Source organism: Triturus cristatus, chromosome 6, assembly GCF_964204655.1.
Source record: "Triturus cristatus chromosome 6, aTriCri1.1, whole genome shotgun sequence".
NCBI classification, from domain to species: domain Eukaryota; kingdom Metazoa; phylum Chordata; class Amphibia; order Caudata; family Salamandridae; genus Triturus; species Triturus cristatus.
The window spans coordinates 1,072,438,731-1,072,465,623 of record NC_140589.1 but is presented as its reverse complement, the minus strand read 5'-3'; the positions used below and the strand labels follow the sequence as shown (position 1 = coordinate 1,072,465,623).

Below are 26,893 nucleotides of genomic sequence, written 5' to 3'. Positions count from 1 at the left end.
TCGGAATCATAGAGAAGAGCTTCAAATGAAATCTTAGGCATGAAAAATTCCTATTCCATCACATGGTTGTTACATATAAAAAGTATATTATATGCAATAGGTATGCACTCATTATGGAGCAACCCCTCAACTATAAAACTGCGGTTCAAGAGCAGCCATAAAGGCGTTATTTTAGCTCTATACAAACTAGCAATATTGTAGGAATAGTGTTGCCCCGCCTTGAACCCTACATGGATACTATTACCCCTTACCAAGCTAGAACTTTATATATCAAGTTCAGGGTGGGTGTTCAGATGGGTCAATTCCTATGTAGATGGAAGCAACCATATGAGGTCTAAGCATTCTGCTCTTTCATGTGGAGACACTATAGAAGACTTAGACGATTTCTGCAGCACACATAGAAGGATAAAAACGCCATTAATGATTGATCATCCCTGCAACACATGCACCCTTGCACCATGGTAATAGGGTGCCTGCACTAGCGGTAGGCAGCTTTTCTTCGGCTAGCACAGGGGAGATCACAGAGGTGCATCGTATTCTTGTTAATATGGCGCATCCCTGTGTTTTTTAAATGAAGCAGCTTGTCACAGCTAAATTTCTAAATTGCTTGCAGCGCCATACTGTGCCATTTCATTGTAAATATCCCCCTAAGTGATTGTTGTATTGTTTTTATTGTATACTATATGCTGTTGTGTATGTTTTGTGGGGGTTTACCCCGAACAAAACATAATAAAAGAGAAGGTAAACTGCCTCTATCAGTAATTGGTTGTTAAAGTATAGCTCTAGTTTTCAGAGGAGTACTATTCAATATATGTAGAGGGGCACAGAGATCAATTTCCCTAGAAAGTCCAAATGCTCACACTCAGCAGAGGTAAGAGAAGTAGCAAAATTACATTAAGGAGCTTCAATTGTGAGCACAAATTAGCCACTTGTATTCCGGTATTAGGGCTAGATGTTGTAAGGCCAGATTGTAGCAATATAAAAAAAAACACAGAATTTTATTGGCATGTTAATTGAGTGCTGAGTCCACTCAGTAGCAAGAGCTCCCTTTTAATATCGAACTCAAAATATGGAGTGAGAGATTTTAGAACAGATCAATACCATGTAAAAAACGTATTTGTAAAAGTATGTGCATCAGTGCCAAATAGCCACTTTCATCCTGTATTATGTCTTTAGCGTAGTAAGGTCAATGCATAACATTGGTTAAAAAATACATTTTAATACACATTTCACTTAAGAGTTGTGCCTATTAGAAAATAGTGCTCACTATTAAAGGCTAATTGTTGTATTTCGGGGTGCTTTCAAGAACTTTAACCTACTATTTGGGATTTGTCCTGATCTTCGAGTGCATTGGTGTGGCTGCTCTCCGATCTTCCATAAGCACCCTTAAGAATTACTATTGCGACCTTGTTTAGACAAAGAGTACGTCAACACAACACAGGCCATCCAACTATATGTTCTTACATTCATACCAATTGAAGCCAAATATTCCTAAACTTTGTTATCAACTTCCATCTGAACCTCAGGTACTTATGGTACAAGGGCAACCAGAATTTGAGGTTTAAGAAAGGTGTTATTTTCTGACGTTTAGATTTCTGATCCACTGGATTATCCTTCTACTGTGCGTTATTGGGAAGATGCTTCTTGAGTTGATGCTCCCTTTTTAGGTCGAGCTAGACAGTGCATGCACTGTCTCTTCATGACCTGCTGTAATCATTCTGTGGGCTTCTAGTCCATCCTCTTTCTTGCAATTGCTTTTCATTTGTCTATGTTAGTGTCTTTTTAACATCCTTGCTTGCTAGTGGTCAGTCCTGCCTCTTTGTCCCTACTTTCTCTCTTCTGTTCCTCCCACAGAGCAGGGACTTAGTACTGTCTCATTTAGCTATGATTCTTTATCTGTTGTTTGGGGGGCTCTTTTTTCTTGTTTTCCTGCTCTTTTCCTGTTTATATTCAGCTTTAACATCCTAGCTGCTTACATTTAAATAGAGCATTCTTCCTCCCAGTGCCTCTTAATGCCACAGTTGTGTTACTGCCTGCCTCTCACTCCTTGCTTGTAATGCACTGCTTGTATTTAATTTAAGCTTTTTGCACTTTTCAATGTCCACTGGCAGTTAGGCTTTATTTAGTAGGATATTCATTTGGCTTGGGCTTTCTTTTAAGGGAGATTGGGATTGTTTTTGTATGCCTGCTGAAGTGCTCTGTTTACTTCCCATTTGCCTGTTACCCAAATTATTCCTGTCCACTTGTGGGCCCCCACCACCTCTCCAAGATATATTTATGGTAAACAGTCATAATATAGAAAAAAAAATATCGACTGGACAGAATATCGAGTTTTTAATATAGAATGGACAGAATATCGAATTGCCAAAATATAGTGGTGAAGAATATCCAAAATCAGGTAAGAAATATCGATTTACATAATATAGAAGTAAGTAATATCGACAGTCATAATATAGTTGTTAAAAATATCGAATTTTTTCATAGTGTTTAAAGTGTTCGTATATGTGTTAAAAGTATGTATTAATTTTAGAATGTATGTTTGAATATTTTTAAAGTAATGAATTTTATGTTATTTAATTTTTATATAATTTAATTCCGTAGCGGGTTGTGGGTTTATAGGGGATTAGGGTGGGAAGTAACTTAATTATAGTACATTAAATAATAATTTTTAGGAATTATTAATTATTTTTAATTTAATTTTGCGTTTTACTTCTGTAGCGGGTTGTGGGTTTATAGGGGAATAGGGTGGGAAGTAATTTAATTGTTATTAAGTAATTATTAATTGGTATTGAAAATTAATTGGTTGTTGATTAATTATTAATTGGTAATTAATTTGTATTCATTGGTAATTAATTTGTATTAATTGTTTAATTGATAATTATTTTAATTGTATTAATGTATTATTTGTAGCGGGTTGTGGGTTTATAGGGGAATATGGTGGGAAGTAATTTAATTGTAAACAATTAATTATTGAAATAATTTTTGTATATTGATAATTAATTTATTATTAATTAATTATTAATTGGTATTATTTGTATTTATTAATTTTTGGTATTGAAAGTTAATTGGTTGTTAATTAATTATTAATAGGTAATTAACTGTAAAAAATAATTTATTGGTATTTCTAATATTTAATTATTAAATATTGTGTGATTGGTAATTAATTGTAATACTTTTTTTTATTGGTATTAATAATTAATTTATTTTTAATAAAATATTAAATTATTATTTTCCCTACTATTGCACTCACTGGAGTGGGAATAGTAATTTTTACCCTTACGCTATCCAACGCATTCCCTACTGTTGCACTCACTGGAGTGGGAATAGTAAATGTTACCCTCCCGCTATCCAACGCTTTCCCTACTGTTGCACTCTCTGAAGTGGGAATAGTAATTTTTACCCCTACGCTATCCAACGCTTTCCCTACTGTTGCACTCTCTGAAGTGGGAATAGTAATTTTTACCCCTACGCTATCCAACGCTTTCCCTACTGTTGCACTCTCTGGAGTGGGAATAGTAATTTTTACCCTTCCGCTATCCAACGCTTTCCCTACTGTTGCACTTACTGGAGTGGTAATAGTAAATTTTACCCGCCCACTATCCTACGCTAAAAATATTGAATATTTGTAATTAATATTACGTTAATATATATGTATTATTATTTTTTTTAACTTACATTAATTATTTATTAATTTTAAAGTTATTTAAGTATTTTTAAGTATGTTTTAGTTAATTAAATGTATTATTTGATTAATTTTACATTACTTTTAAGACATTTAAAAAATTCAATATTTTGACCAACTATATTTTGGATTCTATATTTTTGTACTTACCTGGTTGTAGATAGGGATTCGATATGTTGGCATTATATATTTTTTCCTCAATATTTTGGCAGGTCGATACTCTCCTCCTCGATATTCTGTCAGTGATCCATATTGTATCTTTGGGAGGCCAGAGGGAAGATTAAGTATTTGGCTACAATAATTCACAGGGTGTTGAACCAATGCAGAGGCTCGAACACAGATCCCCAGCTCCAAAGTCTGCAGCTCTAACTGCTGCACTACGTGCTCTCACTCTGGGGATCTAAGTTGGAGTCTTCCTTTGTTCCCCTCAAGCCACACATTAGCAGCAGCTCACCGTGCATGGTTTTTGTTTAATCTTCGTAGTGCTTTCCATGAGCGCCAGTTACATTACACAATTACAGTTTCATTTTTTTGTGGAGATTAATCGGCAGTTCAGGACATTACTTAAATGTCTTTAGCACAGCTGCCGATTAATCTCCGTGTCTACAAATGGCTCATGGAAGGCGCTGCCGGTCATACTTTAAACAAGCAGCATTAGTCAGGGACATCAAAGCATGTAAAATGTAGTTGTCTCTTCTCTATTTCAATGAAAAGGGGTTTGAGGTCAGATGCCACACATGCTAGTGACAGCACAAGCAGTAATTGAGGCAAGACCATGGCAGCTGTTCGGGCATCATGGGTATACTACGGGGACCAGCCAGAGGGTCAGGACGTGCTATTGGGTAAGTGCTTACAGAGTACACAAACCCCACCACCTAGCACCTGCTCCCCCCACACTCAGAAGGTCTATCTGGAGTTTTGGAAACTCACCATAAACTAAGGGGCAGATTTATGTTTCCTGGCGCATCCCTGCAAATCAGCAAGGATGCGCCAGGAATGATGTGTCACGCAAGTTTACCCTTGCGCCACACATGATGCGCCGCATTTACAATGCGGCGCATCATGGCGCAGGAATAAACAGATGCGTGACGCATCCGATGGCGTAAGGTTGGCGCAGTGCTTCAGTTGCGACGCAACTCCAGCACTGTTCCAACCTACCCTATCCCTAACATGGTGCGTCAAGCCTTACGCGTGCTTCAAGCAGGCGCAGGGTTTTGGCGCATCAGCGTTGGGAAAGTGACTCAGTCAAATCTTATAGATTTGACTGAGTCACTTTTCAGGGGCGTTCCTGCGACGGAACGCCCCCCCCCTCTGTCGACACGCCCACGTGAGACCTGACGCAGGTTTTACGTGGCGCAGGGCTTTACATCGTGACGCATCTCCATAGATGCGTCACGATGTAAATATGGCGCAACGTGGCGCAGGGTTTACACCGCCGCTGCGTCACAAAAGTGACGCAACGGCGGCGTAAAAGTGGCGCATCTCCAATATAGATCTGCCCCTCAATGTGTAATTGCAGGGAAGACAAAAGCAAATGACTTAAATAGAAATGCAGCGATAATGGGGTAGTACTTAGACGGCCTTTCTGGGTTGTATTCATACATTCCACATGACATGAGGCGGTACTTGCTTTTCACATTTTTGCTGCTTTGTTCTGGGTAGAGCTGTGGTTTATGCTGTTCCCAAGGAATGTGGCTAATGGGAATGTTGCAGGCCAGCCTGGCTAGGAATTCTTGGTCGCTGCCACTGCTGCCACTTGCTCTCTTGCACCCCTCTTTTTATTTTCAAAAGTCTCATTGGAGTGACGGAGGTTCTTGGGGAACACAATTAATAGAAGTTACTTATAATGGTGCTCCTCCGAGCCACCCAAAATTGTACTTTAAAAGCTCAGGTCGTCTGCTGAGAGTGGCATTAACGTAGCTGCCAAGTTTTGCGTCGGCTTTATTTCAACACGTTGTCAGTGTGCTTATGTGACATTTAAATGCAATTTGTGTAAAACCTATAGTCCACAAGTGCCACTTTATAGAAAGGGGAACATACTGTTACCTTCAAGTAATAAAAATACATTACCATGTTTTGTATAAGGTAGGTTTCAGTAGATGCCAAGTTTTAAACATATATAGGTGGGACGTGTCTATTATTGCAATTTGACTGTATTCCGTTTTTTATCCACAAATACAGGAAAACTGATGCGGTATCCAATACTAGTTTTTTTGTATACTTTTGCATTTGGGTAACTGTAGCGCCGTGTTTATGATAAAAAAAAAACCAGGAATAGACCGGGTACCAGAATGCAAGGGACAATGAGAGGATAAACTTTGCACAACTGACAGATACGTTTTTGAGGTTGTTCTATGTTGGATCTCATATTACTTTCCTCTTTGTATCTCTGGCCCTTTTACTCCTTTAGAATAGAAAAACAAACACAACCTGATATTTATTAAAACATAATAGAGAGAGCTCAAGTTGGTCAGTGTTAGGAGAGTAATACAGTTCAGTTTTTTTATTTACATTTTGCGTTTATTTATTTTTCCTATTAGAAATGCAGAATTATATGTTCCAGAATCCAATGGATAAAACAAACCGTGATCTAGTGACCTCTGATATAAAACAATTGGTGCTCTTTTTTCATATTTGGGTAGTTTCTGCATACATTTCTAAAGTTTGTTTTCCTGGAAACAGTGTGAAATCCACAGTTTTAACTTACACTTTCAAAAATAATCCATTTAGTCATTTGTTTCTGTGATCTATTAACAATGTTGATCTTACTCACATAAAACATTGTCTTTATTTTGAAGGTCTTGTTTAATATGCATATTCTTACTTCCATAACAAAACCATGAAATCCTTCATGATCTCACTAAGATGTTTCAGGGACATCTGTTGAAAGGTTGCCTGGGGAGGCAGCTGATTTCTCATTGGGGAAAGGGCTGGGGTGTGATAGTGCGCCTCTGGGTTAGTGATGTTTGTCTCGTCACTGGCTCCAGAATCACTCATCCACCACTGCGATTCACAGCAGCACCGGTGCAAGGGAGCCAGGTTCATAAAATTATTGGTATATCTTGGGTCAGATGGGTAAATTTTTAAAATTATAATGCAAGAGAATTACAGGTGTGATAGAGTGCGGTGAGCATACCCACTTGTGAAACGTATTCACATTAGTCCATTTTAGGATTAGCAAGTTATTTTAACATGCCGTAAACATTTATAAATGCATAATAGGGAAATATTTCCTCCTACACCACCCTATCTGCTTTTTATCTCTTCTGCTCAAACACTGCCCAGTTCAACTCCAAATGCCTCATTTACTCACATCCTGCCCTCTATTATCACATCCTGCCCTCTATAATCACATCCTGCCCTCTATAATCACATCCTGCCCTCTATAATCACATCCTGCCCTCTATAATCACATCCTGCCCTCACTACTTTGTTCCTCTTTTGCTCACACATTTTTTCCTGCTCCTTGCTCCTTCTTGGGACACTCTGTACCCTGCCACACATTCCCCATATGCTCTCTTATTCCCCCCCCATTGCTATCTGCCACTTCTGCTCACAGCCTACTCACTCTGATTCTTGAGTCCTATGCTTGTCTCTTGTACACATATTGCCCTCGGCTTGTTTACCCTCCAAGTTACAGACTATCACCTGCTCACACACAGGCCCATATGCTCATACAATGCGTCGTCTTCATCCATGCCACATCTGCTCATACTCTGCTCCTTTGCTCACATGCTGGCACATATGGTCCCTGCTCCTTCTGCTTACACAGGGCTTTCTTCTGTACACACTTCCCTATCCACTCCCCTCTTCGCCCGCTAACACACTGGCATTTTTGGTCACACATTGCTGTCTCGGCTCCCTGAAGATTTTGCTCATACATTGCCTCCTTTGATATTTGATATTTGTGGGGTATTTCTAGAGCGCAGCGTTCGCTCCGAAGGGAGCATCTTGGCGCTGAAGATCCTGTGAGAACCAGTCCAAGAGGATTAGATAGCTGCTTTGGAATAATCGTCAGGGAGAGTGAAAATCCAGGTTTTAAGAAGCTTTCTAAAAGGTTTTTCCTGGGTTACTTGTCTGAGGGTTTTAGGCAGTTTATTCCAGGCTTTGGTGGCAAGGAAACTGAGGGTTTTCCCACCTTTAGTTTTCAAATTGTATTTAGAGGGAAGGATGAGATTGTCATGGGTTGAGCGAAGGTGGCGACTAGGGGTGTAGTGGGGAAAACGCCTGGTAAGGTATTTAGGGCCTGTTATGTTGTAGGCCCGGAAGGCTATGATCAAAATTTTAAAGAGAATTCTTTTGTGAAGGGGTAGCCAGTGGAGGGATCGAAGTGCTGCGGTGATAGAAGATCTGCGGGGTAGTCCAAGGACTAAACGCGCGGCTGTATGTAATACGCTCTGTAGTTTCAGAATCGTGCTCTTTTTAGCCCCTGCGAGCAGGCCATTACAATAATCCAGGCGTGAGATTATGAGTGCCACTGTCACCGTTTTTCTGGCGTCGAGAGGGAGAAAGTCGAAGAACTTTCTGAGGGATTTGATCATTCCGATGCATTTGCCTGCGACGGTTCTGGCATGCTGATCAAAAGAGAGATCGGAGTCAAAGATTACGCCAAGATTCCTGGCCGATGACACTGTCTGAGGGGGAGCAACTGAATTGTCTGGCCACCAGAGTGCTGGGCAGAAGGAGGTGTTTTTTCCGATCGGGAGGATCTCCGTTTTACTCGAGTTGCATTTTAAGTGATTGTTGTCCATCCATCGGAAGACTTCGGTCAAGCAGTGTTTAAGATTGAGTTCTGCTTCAGTAGAGTTATCCTCTAGTGGCACAATGAGTTGTGTATCATCGGCATACGAGGTGACAGGTATGCCGAATGATTCAATCAGGGTCAGAAGGGGGATAAGGTAAATGTTAAAAAGGAGGGGGCTCAGAATGGACCCCTGCGGGACACCAGAGAGGACTAGCTTTTGTTTGGAGTGGAAGGGGCCCAGAGCGACAGTTTAAGATCGGTCAGAGAGGAAGGATTTTATCCAGGATAGGGCGGAATCGGAGATGCCAATGTCCATGAGTCTACTGATAAGGATGGAGTGGGAGATGGTGTCAAACGCCGCCGTTAGGTCGAGAAGAATGAGAATGGAGTTTTTCCTCTGATCTTGTAAGGTTTTTATGGTGTCAGACAGTTCAATTAGTGCGGTTTCGGTCGAATGTTTAGGCCGAAAACCCGATTGTTGGGGGTGAAGAATGTTGTTGTCATCCAGGTAGCGTTTTAGCTCACTATGAACTAGTTGTTCCGTTATTTTTCCCAAGGCCGGGAGCAGCGATATCGGGCGAAGGTTGGTAAGGTCTGTCGGGGGTTTGTTTGCCTTTTTCATAAGGGGTTTGACTATTCCCTTTTTCCAATGGCTGGGTACTAAGCCTGTGCTGAGCGATGAGTTAATTAGTTTGTTAATGGTCGGGTTAACCACGTCGATTAGTTGGTGAAGTATTTTGGGGGGACAAGGATCAGACGGGGAGCCCGATTTGCAAGCCAGAATGGCTTCTCTAGTTTGCTCTAATGTGACCGGGGAGAAGCTACTGAAAGGGCTGCCTTGAGGGTCCGGTGGAAGGGGCACAAGCGGAGTAGCTGGGGGGGGAAAGTTGATTTGAATAGAGGCAATTTTGTCTTCAAAGTAGTCAGAGATTTGGTCGCAGAACTTCTGAGAAAGGGGAATTTCAGGCAGAAGTGCCTTGGGCTGCGTAAATGATTTTACTATCGCGAACAGCGCCTTTTGTTTTTGGCAGGAGTTTTTGATGGCGTTTACGTAGTAGTTTTTTTTGGCCGTTTTGATTTCAGAGAGATAGTTTTTCCTTGTAGCGATATAGGAAAGACGATTTACCACCTCGTATGTCTTTCGCCATTTACGTTCTGCCTTTTTGCATAACAAATGAGCATTGGCTAGTTCAGGTGTGAACCAAGGGGCATTGGTTTTGGTTTTACACCGGGAGGTGCGGGAGCGTGAGGGGGGGATTCTGGAAATCATTTCCTGTGTGATCCAGTTGTGGAAGAGGTCGGCGTCGGTGTCGACGTTACCAAATAGAATGGGGGTTTGAGTTTGCATTAGGGGTTTAAGGATGAAGTTATCTTGGACCTTTTTCCAGTTGATGTGGTTGTTGGGGTAAGAATTAGCTTTATTGCAGGCAGACGGATTTGTGCTCATAATGTAGAATGGGATTAGGGAGTGGTCAGACCAGATCTGAGGCAAAGGGGGCAGTATGATTAGTGAGGAAGAGTTAGTACAAACTCCATCAAGGGTGTGACCCAGGGAGTGAGTGGGTGAAGTGACAAGTTGCTTAAAATTGAACATATCAAGGGTTTGAGTGAAGTTAATAGTTTGTGCATCTGATTTTGATACGAGATGTAGATTAAAATCCCCTAGGAGGGTGAAGGATGGGTATCTAAGTGAAAGTTGTCCTAAAGAATCGCACAAGGAGTCGAGGAATTCGGTGGCATTACCGGGTGGGCGGTAGATAAGTCCACCTGAGAAAGAGGTGTGTTCGTTCAGTTTAATAGAGAAGCCTAGACCTTCTGTCTTTTTTAAGGGCTCCAAACTGAAGGTATGACAAGGGAGGGTGTCTTTGAGTATAATTGCGACACCTCCGCCTCGGCCCTTAACTCTATCTTGCCTGAAGAGCGAGTAGCCCTGGGGTAGGGCGACAGCAATGTCAGGGTTACTGTCTACCGTCAGCCATGTTTCCGTTATCATAAGGCAGTCAAAATTGGACTCCAAGATGAGGTCATGTATGTCTTGATTGTGCTTGCACATGGAGCGTGCGTTGATCAGACCTCCTTTAAAGGAGGGCTGGGAGGCCTGAGGGGGTGGTACATTGGCCGGTGAAAGGGCTGAGTGTTGGCCAGTGGTCCAGTGGCAGAACTTGCAGCTAACTGGGCCTGCCAACGCGGCTGGATCAAGTATACAGGAACAATGCTTAGTGACCTGTAGTTGAAGGAGGTCGTTGGGCTGGTAAGAAATGTGGGGGGAAGGACGGGCAGAGTTTCCTGCGCCTGTCGCGGTCTTGTCGCGGACGGGCGCAGACGGGCTTGCCCTAGGCGCGCCTTCGGCGTGCAAACGGCGCTCCCGCTGCGCTCGTCCGCTGCGCTTCCTCCAGTGACACATGTTATAGCGTGGGGAGGCAGGGGGGCGTGGCCAGCGAGGGGGCGTGGCCTCGTTGCACGCCGTCAATGGCGGCGGCCAGAGGGCGTTTGCACAGAGTGAAAGGGGGCACTGCTCGTAGTCAGCAGGCTCCCGGGAAATGAAATTCACACACAAGGTAAGTCTGTACACTCAAAAGGGTTTTAAAATTGTTAAAAACAGCTTAAAACAGGAAATGCAGCTCCCGGCTTTTCGCCTCAGGAGTAGGGATCTTTATGACAATAGCGCTCGTATTCAGCGCTTATGTACTCGGCGGGGGGGGGGCGTGGCCAGCGAGGGGGCATGGCCTCGTTGCACGCCGTCAATGGCGGCGGCCAGAGGGCGTTTGCACAGAGTGAAAGGGGGCACTGCTCGTAGTCAGCAGGCTCCCGGGAAATGAAATTCACACACAAGGTAAGTCTGTACACTCAAAAGGGGTTAAAATTGTTAAAAACAGCTTAAAACAGGAAATGCAGCTCCCGGCTTTTCGCCTCAGGAGTAGGGATCTTTGCTCACTCACTGCCCTTCTTCTCCCAGCTGATTCTCCTCATACATTACCTCTATGCTTCCTGACCCCTCTGCTCACACACTCCCCATCTGCTTCCTTTCCCTTTTTCTCACACACTCTCCCACTATGCTTCCTGCCACTTCTGTTTAAACTGCCCCATCAGCTCTCATACTGACCCGTTCGACTCTGCACACATGCAGCTTCAAATACAGCAGTACGACCCATTCCATGGTGTCACATTTACTGATCACATCTCTTCCGTAACACAGTGTTCTCTTCAAGAGTTTGTATTTGTAGCCCTTGCTTCCGAGAAGCAAGGCTGGCAGTAACTGCACCTCTTTTACTGCCAGCCTTGCTTCTCATAAGCAAGGACTATAAGTCTAGGTGCGTGTTTATGCGCCGCTTGCAGGTTTTCAAAACATATAAACAAAAGGCATTGTCAATTTCAATTCAATTCAAATTAGGCTTTATTCGGTTGGGACATACAACCATAAAAGCACAATATATAGCACATGACATACTAAAATACCATGATACAGATCTACATACAATATTGAAACACTTACAGTTATCATTTTACAGTAACCGACTGACTATAGTTATCTTCTCTTGAAACAGTAAGCACAGAATAGCATTGCATATTTAAATTAGGGGGAACCATCGGGGCTTTTCAATGTCCGGTATATAGTACGTAAGTTAAAACAAAACTCCAGATATAAACAATGGACTCATAGCAGCGTAACCTAATATTAATAGCGATAGCGACGGATCAACTCGCAAAGACTTAAAAAGTACAAAAGCTAAAGTGCAAAGTGCATAGCTAAAATGCAAAGTACAGGAACAATTAGACTGTCCCTAACTTAATGAAGGATAAAGGTTCACATTAGAACAGCATACTCTTTCTTATCTTGATTGCACTTAAAAGAAAAGTAGCAGTATAAAAACATACATCAAGGTCATTAAGTGCAAAAAGTAGGGTCATAGCAGCTTTGATGGTATTGGTTTCACACTTTTTAAACAAGGGCTTGAGATAGACGATCCTTAAAGGCAGAAAAAGATCACAAAAACAGAAAGTGCAAAGTGCTTTGTTTTGTGGACCCGTCACAAGGACAAGGGGTAACTGGCAAAACGCAGCGGATCTGGTCATAGCTTCCACTATTGATAGTGATCATAATCCTCTGTGCTTGACCATGAAGAGCCCATGGTTTCTCGATCCATCAAGCTCTGGCACTAGACCTATCATGTCCACCAAGGAAGTTATTCCGTCAAATTGTAAGAGACCTCTCAAATGGTCTAAAATCTCTTCCGATGACCAAAAACTCTTGACCATCAAAGAGATTTTATTAGCTAAAACCACGGAACTCCAGGGAGTAAGTGACAAATCAGATGGGCACCTAAGGGCCGGGAATATCTATACAGACACAGTGGAGCTGATTGGGTCACTTTTTTGGGAACCTTTTTCTCCCAGAAATTCTAACAAGCATAAAGCCCTTGACTCTTGGTACACCACTGAGTGTAGGCAAAAAAAGAACAACCTAATATTCGCCGTTAAAAACCGCGATTGCCACCAAGTACAAATTGCCAGGAAAGAATATAGAAAGGCAGTGTTGGGAGCCAAGCAAGCTTGGGAAGAATCCCGTTGGTTGGCTCTCAAAGCTGCGAGCCTTGCTAAAGACGGAAACGCTTTTTGGAACCTCTGTAGATATTCAAGAGGTTGTGATCCCGATGCAATTCCAATAAACATTACGAACCAGGAGTGGTTTGTCCATTTTACGAAGCTTTATTCTGGAGAGGATGCCCAAAGCCCCTGGTCTGTTGCACACACTGTGATGGCCACCCCCAATCTTGAGGGATATGATCCCTTTACAGAGACGGAGGTTGAGATTGCCATCAGTAAAATAGTCCCAGCAAAGGCCCCAGGCCCTGATGGTCTCCCCGGTGACTTGTATCGATCGGACCCCAAACATTGGGCGAAGTATTTTGCCTTCTTCCTCAACGCTCTCCTTAAGGGGTCGCCTATCCCAGAATCCTGGAAAGGAGCTGAGGTGATCCCAATACTCAAAAAGGGTTCCAGGGAGGACCCTGCCAACTACCGACCGATCAGCCTCATTGACGCTGGCCAGAAGGTTGCTGGCAGGGTCTTACTGGAAAGAATCCTGCTGTGGGCTAACGAGAACAATATCCTCTCCCACTACCAAGCGGGATTCAGACCAAATACAAGCACAATTGACCAGGTCTTCAGACTCCTCCTCCTATATTGGAAGGTGGTTTTGATTGGCAAGGGTAGCCTCCACTTGGCGTTTATAGATCTGAAGACCGCCTTCGATCTGGTCCCCCGAGATCGATTATGTCTGGTCATGAAGGATATGGGTGTACCTTCTCCTGTCCTTGACCTTTTGGTCCGATTGCACGAGGGCAACTATGCTCAGGTGAGGTGGGGTACCCAGGCCCAGAAGACTGAAAAGATGCCCGTAAATAGGGGAGTTCGACAGGGCTGTGTATTGGCCCCCACCCTTTTTTCTCTATTTGTAAATGGGGTGGTGAAGTTTTTACAAGATATTCCCGCCGACGCCCCGGCATTGGCTGGTGATAGAGTCCCCACATTATTATTTGCTGACAATACCCTGCTAATTTCTAAAACCCCGGCAGGGCTGCAAAAGCTCTTGGACGGATTTCATTTGTTCTGTAATTTGAGAGGTCTGAGTATTAACACTTTAAAGACCAAGATTCTCTCATTTAATTTACGAAAACCATCTAAAGTCACACTCAAGCTTGATGGTGCACCTTTGGAGCTTGTTAAAACATTTGACTACCTCGGTATAAGAATTTCTGACAGATTAAGTTGGAGACCCCATATTGATAAGATGCTGCTAAATCACAAACGGGCTGCGGGAACAATCATCAAAGAACATCGTATCTCGCACAGCAGACCAATCGCTCCCGCTCTAGTGATTTACCAGGCTAAAGCTGTTAGTTCGGCACTGTATGGTGCCGAACTTTGGGGCTTCGACAATCTCAAAGAAATCTCCCGGTCCGAAAATAAATTTATGAGAGAATTAGTCTCACTCCCAAGGGGAACTCCACTCAAACCTCTCTTAAGAGACCTGGGCAGATGCCCGATTAAGGACATGGCAAGATTACGCCCCCTGCTCTTCTGGGCTCGACTATGGCGTACTCCAGAATTAACGAAATATACTGAGGGCTTAAGAGAAGTAATGAACTCCCCGGGGTCCCACAGAATCAGTTGGCTTTGTTGTATTAAGAAGTCTTTACTGCAGTTAGGCCTCAGAGAAGTTTGGGAGCAAGGTGTACCCTTGGGTAAGGCAGACCTGAAGAGAGCCTATTGGACTTGGATAGATACCCAGGAGTCCAGTAACCCTAATCTGGGTAACCTGACCGAAGCATTCTATATACACAAACAGGCCACCAGCCTTGAGCCGTATTTGGATTTTGTACAGAACTCTAGGGACAGATCGCTGTACATCCAATTTAGACTTGATATATTGGCAACCCGCGAACGCACAAGCAAATGGAAGCCACCCCACCAAACCCCATCAACTTGCCTGAGTTGCAGTGGGTTGGTGGAAAATACGGCGCATATTATGTTCGAATGCCCAGCCTATAAAAACCCAAGAAGTAGATGGTTGGGACCTGTATGTCGATTGCTGGGCACATCGAACTTCCGGGTTGCACTCAGAATTTTACATTCCGACACCAGCCCAGTGCTAGTTTGTGGTGTGGCAAAATTCTTTGGGTGGTCTTGGAATATTAGGGCTACATTTTTACGTCGACCAATATGAATTCTTTTTTACCCATTCTTTAGGGAAACTGTCTTTTTATTATCGAAATGTAACATTTCTTCTTACCGATTCTCAATGAATAAACTCCATATTGACTTTTAATGCACATTTTTAAAACTGTTATATCTTGTACGCTGGTGTTAAGAAGATTAGTTGAGCAGCTAAAATGTTTGTTTTTATTTACATTTCTCCATATTTTAAATTTAATGTCTTCCTTTCGATATATTGTATCTTGTATGTTTGTATGTCAATGCTTTTATGATACAATTTTTATCGACATAAAGCTTTTTGACTTGACTTGAAGGGGTAACTGGGTGCTGGTTAATTACAGGAAACGTAACCAGATGGTGCACGAGGCCTAATCTCAATCTGGTTAATACATAACGATGGGAAGATCTTGTGACAAAAGAGAGATAGGATTGGAAACCCAGCGTATCCATATATTGGTGGTAAAACTGGTATGTGGTTTGTTTCTTAATTAGTTCCCTCCTACATGAGTTCTTATATGACAAAAAGATGTTCTTTAACTCCTGTTTAGATGTAACTGGTATCTCGTTATGCTTTCCCAGGACAGCTTCAAACACAGCAGTATGACCCCTTCCATGTTGTCACATTTACTGATCACATCTCTTCCGTAACACAGTGTTCTCTTCAAGAGTTTGTATTTGTAGCCCTTGATTCCGAGAAGCAAGGCTGGCAGTAACTGCACCTCTTTTACTGCCAGCCTTGCTTCTCATAAGCAAGGACTATAAGTCTAAGTGCGTGCTTATGCGCCGCTTGCAGGTTCTCAAAACATATAAACAAAAGGCATTCTCATTTATAATGCGAATAGCTAAAATTCTGGCAAATGCGAGACCTATTGCATTGCAAATGCTTGTTTAGTCCGCTGTTGCTTTCAACTGCATCCGAATAGGAAGGGAGCATAGAGTTATATCTGTGCTGAGAACTTGCCAGAGATTGTACTAAGGAGAATACAGTGCACTACTTGCACGATCATACAACATGTTTGTTCTTAGGTGCCACGCTGTGCATTGTCACTGATTAAACCGCTTTGGTGTTTCTGCGCTCAATAGCACTGAAGGGATGTTCCCCGAGCCACGCTGGCATGACATCAATGTCTACAACACCATTTGCACTCTTTGTGAAAAAGGCGATATTTGTGATACAGTCCCCAAGCATAACAGCTGCGTGCAAAGAGGAAACGATCGAAAACCCGCCATAGCTATTCATTATGATTAATACTGCCTCTGTGCATTCACGCTAAATATATTGATGGATGGATTCATACTCGTTTATATTTTGTGTTTATTTTTGGGAGTTTTGTATAGCACTAAACAACTCCTAAGACACTTCAGACCTTCAGAGTGTTTGTCGACATTGTAGAGATGCCCCTCTATTCCAGTAAGTACAAACTCAGTCGATTATTAGACACAGATACTTTGAATGTTTCTTAGCAGTACAGCGACTAGAAAACGTTACCTAATATAGATGTATGCTGTTATTCTGTGGTTTAAAGCGGAATGTCTATAGTGTCACCTCTATTTCGTTTGTTGGTAGATTTTAAACCAAATGTTCTTCCTAATGTGTTTCGAAGTAAAATTACACCACAGATAACAAACGAAACCTATTTTTTCTTGTAACAAACAGATTGAAAAATACCCTGTTCAGGACACAGCCCTCCCTGAAGGTACAGTATATGCAACGTTACTATTACATTCACGCTACAATTTAAATTAAGAATTTACATTAAGCTAATTGTTAGTTACTTTGCTCAGGTATTCATATTTGACTGTCATATCAGTAATAACGATGTTTTGTTTATAGTTAACTGACAAAATAGGAAAATATACGTTGGTATATACTTTGAATATATTTCATTGACTATGGTCAATACATTTCCAGAACCATCATGAAAAACACCAACCGATCATATCTCTGATTTCCCATTGCCTACGTATCCAGATACGGCTTTCTTTTGTTTTATTGTCATCCCCTAAACTGTGAACGTTTCTCCATTTGCACAGTGGAACACCGTAAGAAAAATCTTACCAAATTGTATAAAATTCCAGCTGACGATTTTAGGCAGCATACAGTCATACCATAATTACTTAAATGCTTCAATTGCGAGTACATCATTCACGGAGTACAGTAGATCTTTGCCAGTGGCGGCTGGTGACATTTGAAAGCGGTGAGTCATAAAAATATTGTCATTCTGCACCGCAGCGAGCGAGCGCAGCAAGCGAGCCTCAACACCCTATGGGGAGTTCAGGGGGGGGGGTTCTCTCTCCGAGAATTTTTTGACAAAAGAGTGGACAAATGGTGCATTTTCAAGCAAATTTGAGAAAGGGTTAATAAAGCAATTGTGAAAGTACAGTTATTACATTAATAAAGAAATGACATATAACATAGGTAGCTGCTTATTCAGTATAACCACAGAGCTTCATAACAGACTTCGAGATACAGTGCATTGCTAAGTACCTCTGACGATTTTAGCTTTCTCAGACCAAGTAACTTGTTATGTGACGGTTATATTTATGTACCAGATGTTGTTAACACTGAAACCAATGTAATTACCAGACTCTTCCACTGACATGCAACCCCTCAACTTAATCCTCAATACCCTCTAAGTATTCCTGATACTTGAAGAGTTAATCCACATGCAGTAGAAACCTAGGCGCAACTTGAATCGGGATCGTCAAGGTCTGTATTATTGTCATAAATCAATGAGGACCTGGCTATTTTTCTGCATATTTAGCTTTTTTACCCAACAGTCTTATTAGCGCAAAGACCCTATGGAAGGGATAAGCGAACATTTGATAAAAGCCTGAAACATAAAGTGAACCGGGCCTTATCTCAGGGTGTGAAATCTTATAATCGGTGATACTTATTACATCTTAAAGCCTCTATCCGCGCGTTCCTGGCCATTACACTTCAACCCATGCCAGCACAATGTGTTCACAATCTCCGGAGTTCCAATTATTAAAATATTGGTTTCTACTAACTCTCTTGCATAGACTAATGGAGACACATAAAAAATAATGTTCTGCCGATGCATATGTTATACCCTATGCAAATGCATTGAAGAGCGGCTGATAGGAGCGAACATGGTCCCTTGTGACAAAAACTAGTAAATTGACTTACATCATTATTAATGAGCTCATATTTATCTATGTCAAAAGCACCCTGCTCCAGCCCTGCTGAAAGAATGACTGCTATTCACAACAGCTGGATGTTCTCCAAAGGTTTCCATGACACTGTATTCTTGCGATAACGCTTCTGTCTCTCGGGTGCCTGCTTAAATATTATAGCCCTCATCTGTTATTGGTTTTACATAATGTTAAATATTAAAATTAAGGCTAATGTTTTCTGTTCAGTTCTAATGTACATATCTCTCACTCACAAGCAGATCTTATTTCCCCTAAAATATACATTCTGCCCCTGCCAGCTCTGTTGAAAGCAATCAGATAGCTTTGTGTGGGCTAGCATTCCAATTAGGTGCTTTGTAAGGGCTCTGCCCTCGCCTCTCCCTCCAAGACTGCGCCGATCATCTCCGCCATAAAATATTCCAAGGCGACTAAACACAAACAGAAGATGCAGTGCTTTTACTGCTTTAATGGTGACTTTTTTGAGTTTTCAGCACGAACGTGAACATGCTGATTGGCACAAAAAACAGCTTACTTCTGAGCAGTTCCCTCCATTTGGCATCATCAAAAGTCCACAAAAGATATCTTACAGTATACATGCATCCCACTGAAACAAACTAACCGCCCTGTTTGTAATTCAAACAGACCAAGGCTGTAAACACCCAGACTTCATAGCCCATTAACCAGCCATGGCCGGCATGCTCGTGGGAGGGAGGGGGGGGGGGGGGGGGAATAAAAAAATTAAAATAAGTAAAACGTACCTTACTGCCAGTTACCGAGCAGCCTCTGTCTTTCTGTACATACGTGTGTGGCTGTGGATGGTGCCCCAGCCAGGTTAATTGTCGGTGTTCTGTGGTGTAATAGGTGGAAGTATCCAGACGGTTCTAATTCTGCCTCGTCGTTTAGGAGAGGACACAAGCCTGTCTCACCTGGGCTCCTCTGTGCAGAGCCTAGCCTAGACTCCTTCCCTGGTGGAGCTCTGATGAAGGAACTCTGCGTCTAGTGTCTTCCTTCTGTGTGCAGAACACGTGCAACAAATCACCGAGAAGCCAGTGTGGCGCTCGAGCTGGTAAAGTCCGTGGTGTTTTCTGCTTCAAGTATGTGTTTGAAAGTCATCGCAAAAGGTTCATTTGAACTCCCATTTGTCTTTGTGACTTTTGTACGCTGCTGGAATCCACGCAACGCCAAACCCAATGCTAGGCACCGGCATTCCGATAAACTGCTAAATTTAGCCGAAGTTTTTTGTCATGAATCATTATGTAAATGGCTGAGTAGTAAACTGTTTGCATTTCCCGGCGTGTAAGCTAAGAAAATAAACCCTAGTCCCTCGGCCCACACTCCTTGCCGCTGGTCACGGTGTAATTGTGCAGATGAGCCGGGTCCTGCGTGTTCCTGCTGCAGGAACAGGAAGCAGCCAGCCCTGAGCCAGCAGCCTCCCTCCCCTACCCAAGCCAATCACAATGCTGCAATGGCAGCGATTGGTGCAGCGGAGCGAAGAGCGCCCCAGCCGGGCCATTTTCTCTATGTAGGCTGCATGCAGCAGCCTACATAGAGAAAAAGGGGGAGTGCGCATGACTGCTTTGTTCGGCCCTGGGGCCGACCAAACAGTCAGTACTCACAACAGTGGGCAAGCCACTCCCCCTGCCGTTGAGCAGGACCGCCCGCCTGCCTGCCGCCAACCAGGCACTCAAGGCACTTCTGCAGTGCGAGAAGCAGTAACATAAAATGGTACTTTTACGATTATATGTTTCTGCCTTCTCGCACTGGAAGAAAGCAGTGGGGCGACGCCCCTATGGAGGAGCCGCCACTGATCTTTGCTTTGTGAAAGGTATTGTGGTGTCACTGAGCCTGCCACCCTGATTGTACACCCTGATGTCTGATGCTTTGACCATATTCTCTGTCATCCCCAAACCTTCACCCTAAAAGTTAGAAGACCTGCTATTAGTGGCAAATACATCAACAGGGAAAGATATAAGAATTAGAAAAAAGCAATCTACCTTGCATGGGTTTGAATGGCCTCATAGATATGGAGTAAGACAGGGCAGCCCAAATCGCTGCGTTGCCTTACTCTGCGCTTGGAAGGCATTCCATGGGCATTGCGGTGGGTGTTCCCATGCAACACCCATGGACTTTGACGCTTTCCCAGATTTCCAAAACCATGTAGACCAGGGGATGCACCAAGATCTTATGCTTCCCAAGGTGAGGCGTTACGAGGAGAAATACCTTTATTTGTCCTCATTTTTTCAGCAGGACACGTAAAGTCGGAAAAAGCCTCCCAGGATTGTTTTTGTCCAGGAAGGTGCCCCTTCCTGCAGAAAACAATCCTACCAAAAACACAGGCACCCATTGATGCAAGGGGGGCAGCATTGGTGCTAGGCCCCCTAAACAGCACCAGCATCGGGGGGAAAGGACAGGAATGCATTGTCTTGGATAAATACGGTGCATTGCTGCCCTTTCACTTTGATGTAGGGCAGTGCAGCAAGGTGCTTTGCTGATCCACCCTATGCCAAAACCCTATAAATGAGGACTCATGATCTTAAGAGACTAATTTCCTGTCCTGTCCAGCTACGTTTAAAAATGAACTGAAGTCTCTTCTTTTTCCTAGGCATTTACAAGTTGTGGCTTAACTCTTACAGTCTCCGTTTCACTAATTTCTTGATGCCTGGAGTTTTCACTCCTACTCCTTTGCTCATTTCTTCTTCAGCCTATACCTCCTCGTTCCTTCAGCTCCCAGTACACTTATGGCCTTCTCTGGAATTTTACTTCCCTCCTTGTTTCCTCTTTTATCAGATTGTACTGAACGTACCTGTACCATACTGATTCCTCTCCATTTTGCCTTCAGCCCCTGGCCCCCTCCCTCCTCACACTTATTTAGCTGTGTATTGATTTATCTCTTGATCCAAGCTTTGGCTCTGCTTGGAATCAAGAAATAATACTCCTCCGACTGTTAACTTTTGGACTTCTGTGATAGTGTCTTCATATACTCTTTTATTTCCCCCTACTTTATAATTATTGTTCCTATTGTAGGCATTGTAACTTCGTACTGTCATGTTCTTGCTGTATAAAACTGTACAAATAAATACTCTGCGTGCATATCAAACCTGGTGGACAAGTCACATCATACCATCATTTTATACACGCATCTAATAGGTTGGGACACAATAATCAAAAGTACATCATCCAGCTTTGATTCAGGGTGTAATATTTATTTATTGTTGTCAATAAAAATTGTTACATTTTAGAACAGTGCATCGCGATTCTATAGAGAAAACCACTGTGATTGTTGAGTTGTTTCTTAATATTGTTGAATTCCCTGGACCCAACTGCTCACAATGGTGCATGGCCATATGTTCAGTGCATGGAAACGGCAATGGACATCCAATTAGGGGAGTCAGTAACCTAATGCTACATTTTCTGTTTCCCTCTGTCTTTTAGGTCATTAATCAGGTGGTCAAGATGTAAGATGCTACTGTTAAATATATTTGTGTTCGATCTGTCCTGTAACAAATTACGAGTGATTAGTAGGTCGAATAATACCATAGATTTTGAATAGGGGTGATAGCCACGTTTTGCACAGGGACCTTGTCTTTGTGCAGAAAAGTATAAAATGTGAAGCTGAGTTTCCACCTGTGTTACACTTACAATCACAAAGACCATTGCTAGGTTTCGACTTATCCCATTTTGTTTCATAGACTTATGTGAGAAGGGTTCCCAGTCTAAACTTGTGATATAAGGTGAGTCATGCCCTAGATAAAACCCATATCAGATAGGTTTTGAGAACTATGTTTCCCTTATGCAAGAGGCAGTTGTTCAATAGGGAGCCATGTTTTAATGCACACACTACTTACCTTAGTTTTGAGAGCCAGTATTCCTGCTTGATATGGTCAAGTACGTTGTTTGTGATTGATGAAGAATTTTTCCAAATCGGACTAAGAACCAGCTCAGAGAGTGTGTTTTTTACATGCACCGTCCAGCTAATTGTTGTGGTATAGACTGCCACCTTGATCACGGAGTTGAAATATGTTCTGGCCTTGGGGTTACTGCTCAGCCGAATCCCATATATATTACCTACTGACGGTCGCCAGTAGGTAATTATAGTTAGGACCAAGTTTCCATAGGAAGATCATTTTTTGTTTTGCTTATAACTTTGCCGTCGTTTGATGAATCTTCATGAAATTGTCCATACTAATTCTTTGTTCATATCAGCTTCTATGTTGAGAGCGCTGTTTTACCCAGGGTGAGATGGTGCTGGGTTGAGGTGCCGGTACACTCGGGTATGAAACCGTGCGCCTAAACCGTGTGCTGATTGCTGTAAACTGATGTGCTCTGGGCACTGTAGCATAGCTGTGCAAGTGGCGTTAGTATGCGTTTAGACTATAGCGGGAGTAGGAAGCAAATTACTCACTCCTACCGGTCTGAAGACTCGGGGATCAAACCGTGAGCCTAAGCCGTGAGCTGATTGCTGTAAAGTGATGTGCTCTGGGCACTGTAGGATACTGGCCGCTGTAGCATACCTGTGTAAGTAGTGTTAATATGCGTTTATACTATACAGGGAGTGGGAAGCAAACTACTCACCACTACAGGTGTGAAGACTCGAATGCAGTGTTTTAGCAAGCAGGAATAAATTAATAATCGTGAAGAATATAATGCAGAATGTTGCAATGCCACAGAAGACAAATGGTGAAATCAGGTGTGTCTAAGAAAGTGGCTGTGTGTAATAAAGCGATGGAGTCTGCAAGTTATATAAAAAGTGTCTTTATTTAAGTGCCATAAATGGACCCACTGGTGCAAGAGCTAAGGCATCCAGCTGAGGCAAACTCCAACCACTTCTGCTGTTTTCAAACCTAAGCTCCTGCATCAGTGAATTCCACATTACATGTTACAGTTCCCTGTGACATAGACAATACTTATTAGACATGAATGACTCTAAATTCTATAATGAAAATAAAGGTAGGATACGATTACCACATGTATCCTTTAAGAAAACAAATGAAAAAAATATATATTCCAAAATGTAATCATCAAACTTGTTGGGTACCTTGATACTCCTTTTTTGTAACACAAAATTATTAACAGCAGAACAGTCAGCAATCTCTTCTACAGTAGATTCAATCTGGTGCGTGTCAGAATTGGTAATAATTCTACTCACATCGAAACTTTGAGGAGGAACACAAACATTGAGCTTCTCAGAAGCACATTCGGTACCCTTCTTGTCAAACCATACATTATTGTCTTCAGCCCTTTCAAAAAAATATTCTTGTGCAAGAGCTAAGACATCGAGCTGAGGCAAACTCCAACCGCTTCTGCTGTATTCAACCCTAAGCTGCTGCATCAGTGAATTGCACAATACATGTTACAGTTCCATGTGACATAAATAATAGCTATTAGACATGAATGAGTAAATTCTATAATGAAAATAAAGGTAGGATACGATTACCAGACTGTGCCAACTAGTTCCTAAACAATGTCGTGTTTTTTGATCTTGATCGCCAGCTTGTGAGCAGAGGATGAGATAATTTGTGTGAAAAGGCTTCGTGGATAACAGGCAGGCAGAGAGATGTGTGCACAAAGAATAGACATGGTTTCAAAATGGATGTCGGGTTTAGGCTAATTTAGCAAGTAAATAGCGTATTTGCATAGGCTATACATCACCCATCCCGTTAGGCTGAAGACGTAAGGGGCAATAATGAAAACAGAATACAAATGCCTGAGTATACTTAGAAAGTTATATGGAAATAGTTCAATTGAAGTGTATTAACCCCTTCGCTGCTAGGCCTTCCTCCCCCCCACCCCCCCGTGCTAAGCCTTTTTTGGGCTATTTGGGGTAGTGCGCGCTTAGGCCCCTGTAACTTTTTGACCACATAAGGTATCCATGCCAAATTTGTGTCCTTTTCTTTAAACATCATGGGAATTCTAAAAGTACCAAGGGTTTGTGGATTCCCCTGGAGGGGTCCAAAAAATTAGCCAAAGTACAGCAAATTTATTTATTTTTTGGGGAAAAATTGGAAATATGGGCTGCAAATGAAAGCGTCTGGGTTTTTCTCTGCAAATGGTATCAAAAAAAGGTTTGTGGGGCTGAAATCACCATTTCCCCAGCTTTTAGGGAATGACAGACTTTTGTCAGAAAACCAACATTCTTTACACAGTTTTGGCATTTTTCTGGGACATAACCTATTTTTGCTATTTTTTGTGCTTTCAACCTCCTTCAGTTAATGGTAGAAATGGGTGTGAAAGCAATAATGGATCCTGGACAGCTATACATTTTAGAAAAGTAGATAACATTCTGAGTTCAGCAAGGGGTCATTTTTGTAGATCCATCAAGGTTTCTTTATAGAAACTAACAGGTAAATATAGGAAAAATTGAAAATTAGTTGAAAAAAACAGCCTTTTGTGTCAACGTGTTTACCTGTAACTTCTTCTAATTATGAAAGCTCTTTGAAAGCAATAACAGTTGCTTTACAAAACTGAATTACCCTAAGTCTCCCGATAAAAATGGTACCTCACTTGTGTGGGTAGGCATAGTGCCCACGACAGGAAATGGCTCAAAACCCAACGTGAACACACCACATTTTCACAATGAAAATTTACCCTTTTTTTGCAAAGTGTCTACCTGTAGTTTTTGAACACTAGCTCTGCTGACACCTAGGGAAATGTAGCAAACTTATACACTTTTGAAAACTAGACACCCAGGGGAATCCAGGATGGAGTGACTTGACTGCCTCCCACCAGGTTCTGTTCCCAGAATCCCTTGCAAACCTAAAAAATTGTCAAAAAAACCACATTGTCCCCACATTTCTGTGGTGGAAAGTTCTGGAATCTGCGTGGATCCACAAATTTCCACCCACCCCGTGTTCCCCAAAGTCTTACGAGAAAAATGGTACCTCACTTGTGCGGGTCGGCCTAGTGCCCGCGATAGGAAACGGCGCAAAACGCAACGTGGTCACACCTCAATTTTGCAGTGAAAAATTACCCTTTTTTGGCAAAGTGCCTAGCTGTAGTTTTTTAACACTAGCTGTGCGGGCACCTTGGGAAACCTAGCAAACCTATACATTTTTGAAAACTAGACACCCAGGGGAATTCAGGATGGGATGACTTGACTGCCTCCCACCAGGGTCTGTTACCCAGAATCCCCTGCAAACCTAATAAATTGTCCAAAAAAACACAATTTCCCCACACTTCTGTGGTGGAAAGTTCTGGAATCTGCGTGGATCCACAAATTTCCACCCACCCCGCATTCCCCAAAGTCTTACGAGAAAAATGGTACCTCACTTGTGTGGGTCGGCCTAGTGCCCGCAACAGGAAACAGCGCAAAACGCAAAGTGGTCACACCTCAATTTCGCAGTGAAACGCTGAGCACCGGGCCAAAAACCCAGGTGACCCCCCCTTGCAAAACCAGGTGGTTTTCACTACGTTTTGGGCCCTTGCCTGACGCGGGTACTTGGGCCTCCCACACAAGTGAGGTACCATTTTTACCGGGAGACTTGGGGGAACGCTGGGTGGTGGGAAATTTGTGTGAGCCGGTTGATGCCACAACTTTCCCACACAAAAATGTGTGAAAAAAGGGATTTTTTCCAGCTACAATTGAGGATTGCAGGGGATTCTGGGTAAGGAAACGTTGGGGGATCCATGCAAACCATACCTACTAGGAAGCCCCCGGGTGTCTAGTTTTCAGAAATGTGTGGGTTTGGTAGGTTGCCCTAGATGGCAGTCGAGCACGGGGCCAAAAACCCAGGTGACCCCCCTTGCAAAACCAGGTGGTTTTGAGATAGGCAATTTTGATGTCGCCTCACTACATTTTGGGCCCTTGCCTGTCGCGGCTACTTGGGCCTCCCACACAAGTGATGCACCATTTTTGCCGGGAGAGCTGGGGGAACGCTGGGTGGGGGGAAATTTGAGTGAGCCCGGTGATCCCACAACTTTCCCACACAAAAATGTGTGAAAAAAGAGATTTTTTTCAACTAAAAATGAGGGTTGCAGAGGATTCTGGGTAAGGAAACGTTGGGGATCCACAAAAGCCATACTTCCTGGAAGCCCCCTGTGTCTACTTTTGAAAAATGTGTGGGTTTGGTAGGTTTCCCTAGATGGCCGCCGAGCACGGGGCCAAAAACACAGTTGACCCCCCTTGCAAAACCAGATCGTTTTGACATAACAAGAGATTTCACAAAAATGAAATGCACTGTCAATAATTAAATGGACGAAAAACCGAACCAATGACTCGCAGCTCGTGAGCTGTAAAGCCACGGCAAGGCACCAACCACTTTACAGGCCATTCACACACCTTTCATATGTGATACACACAAGACCATTCACACCACCAGGCACAAAAACAACACATTACAACATTCACAAAAAGGGACAAGGTACACCCTGCTTCAGAAAGACAAATATTACTGCACAGCCATCTAATCCTCAAGCACACACACATACTGGTTGGATTTGGCACGAGGGTGAGTGATGGTTCAGTATACACAATTGTATAAGCAAGTGATATTACAAAAATGAAATGCACTGTTAATAATTGAAAGGGCGAGAAACTGAACAATTGACTCGCAGCTCGTGAGCTGTAAAGCCACGACAAGGCACCAACCTCTTTACAG

General features: G+C 42.7%; 1 protein-coding gene across 4 annotated transcripts in view; it reads left to right on the top strand.

Annotated features, from left to right (window-relative positions):
• The window catches only part of EDARADD (EDAR associated via death domain), a 492,613-nt gene that overhangs the window by 218,888 nt on the left and 246,832 nt on the right, over window positions 1-26,893 (top strand). For all 4 annotated transcript variants that reach the window (XM_085611937.1, XM_085611939.1, XM_085611936.1 and 1 more), the window contains exon 3: window positions 16,801-16,840. In XM_085611937.1, the coding sequence (XP_085468063.1) occupies window positions 16,801-16,840 (40 nt within the window). The remainder of the gene's footprint in view (window positions 1-16,800; window positions 16,841-26,893) is intronic.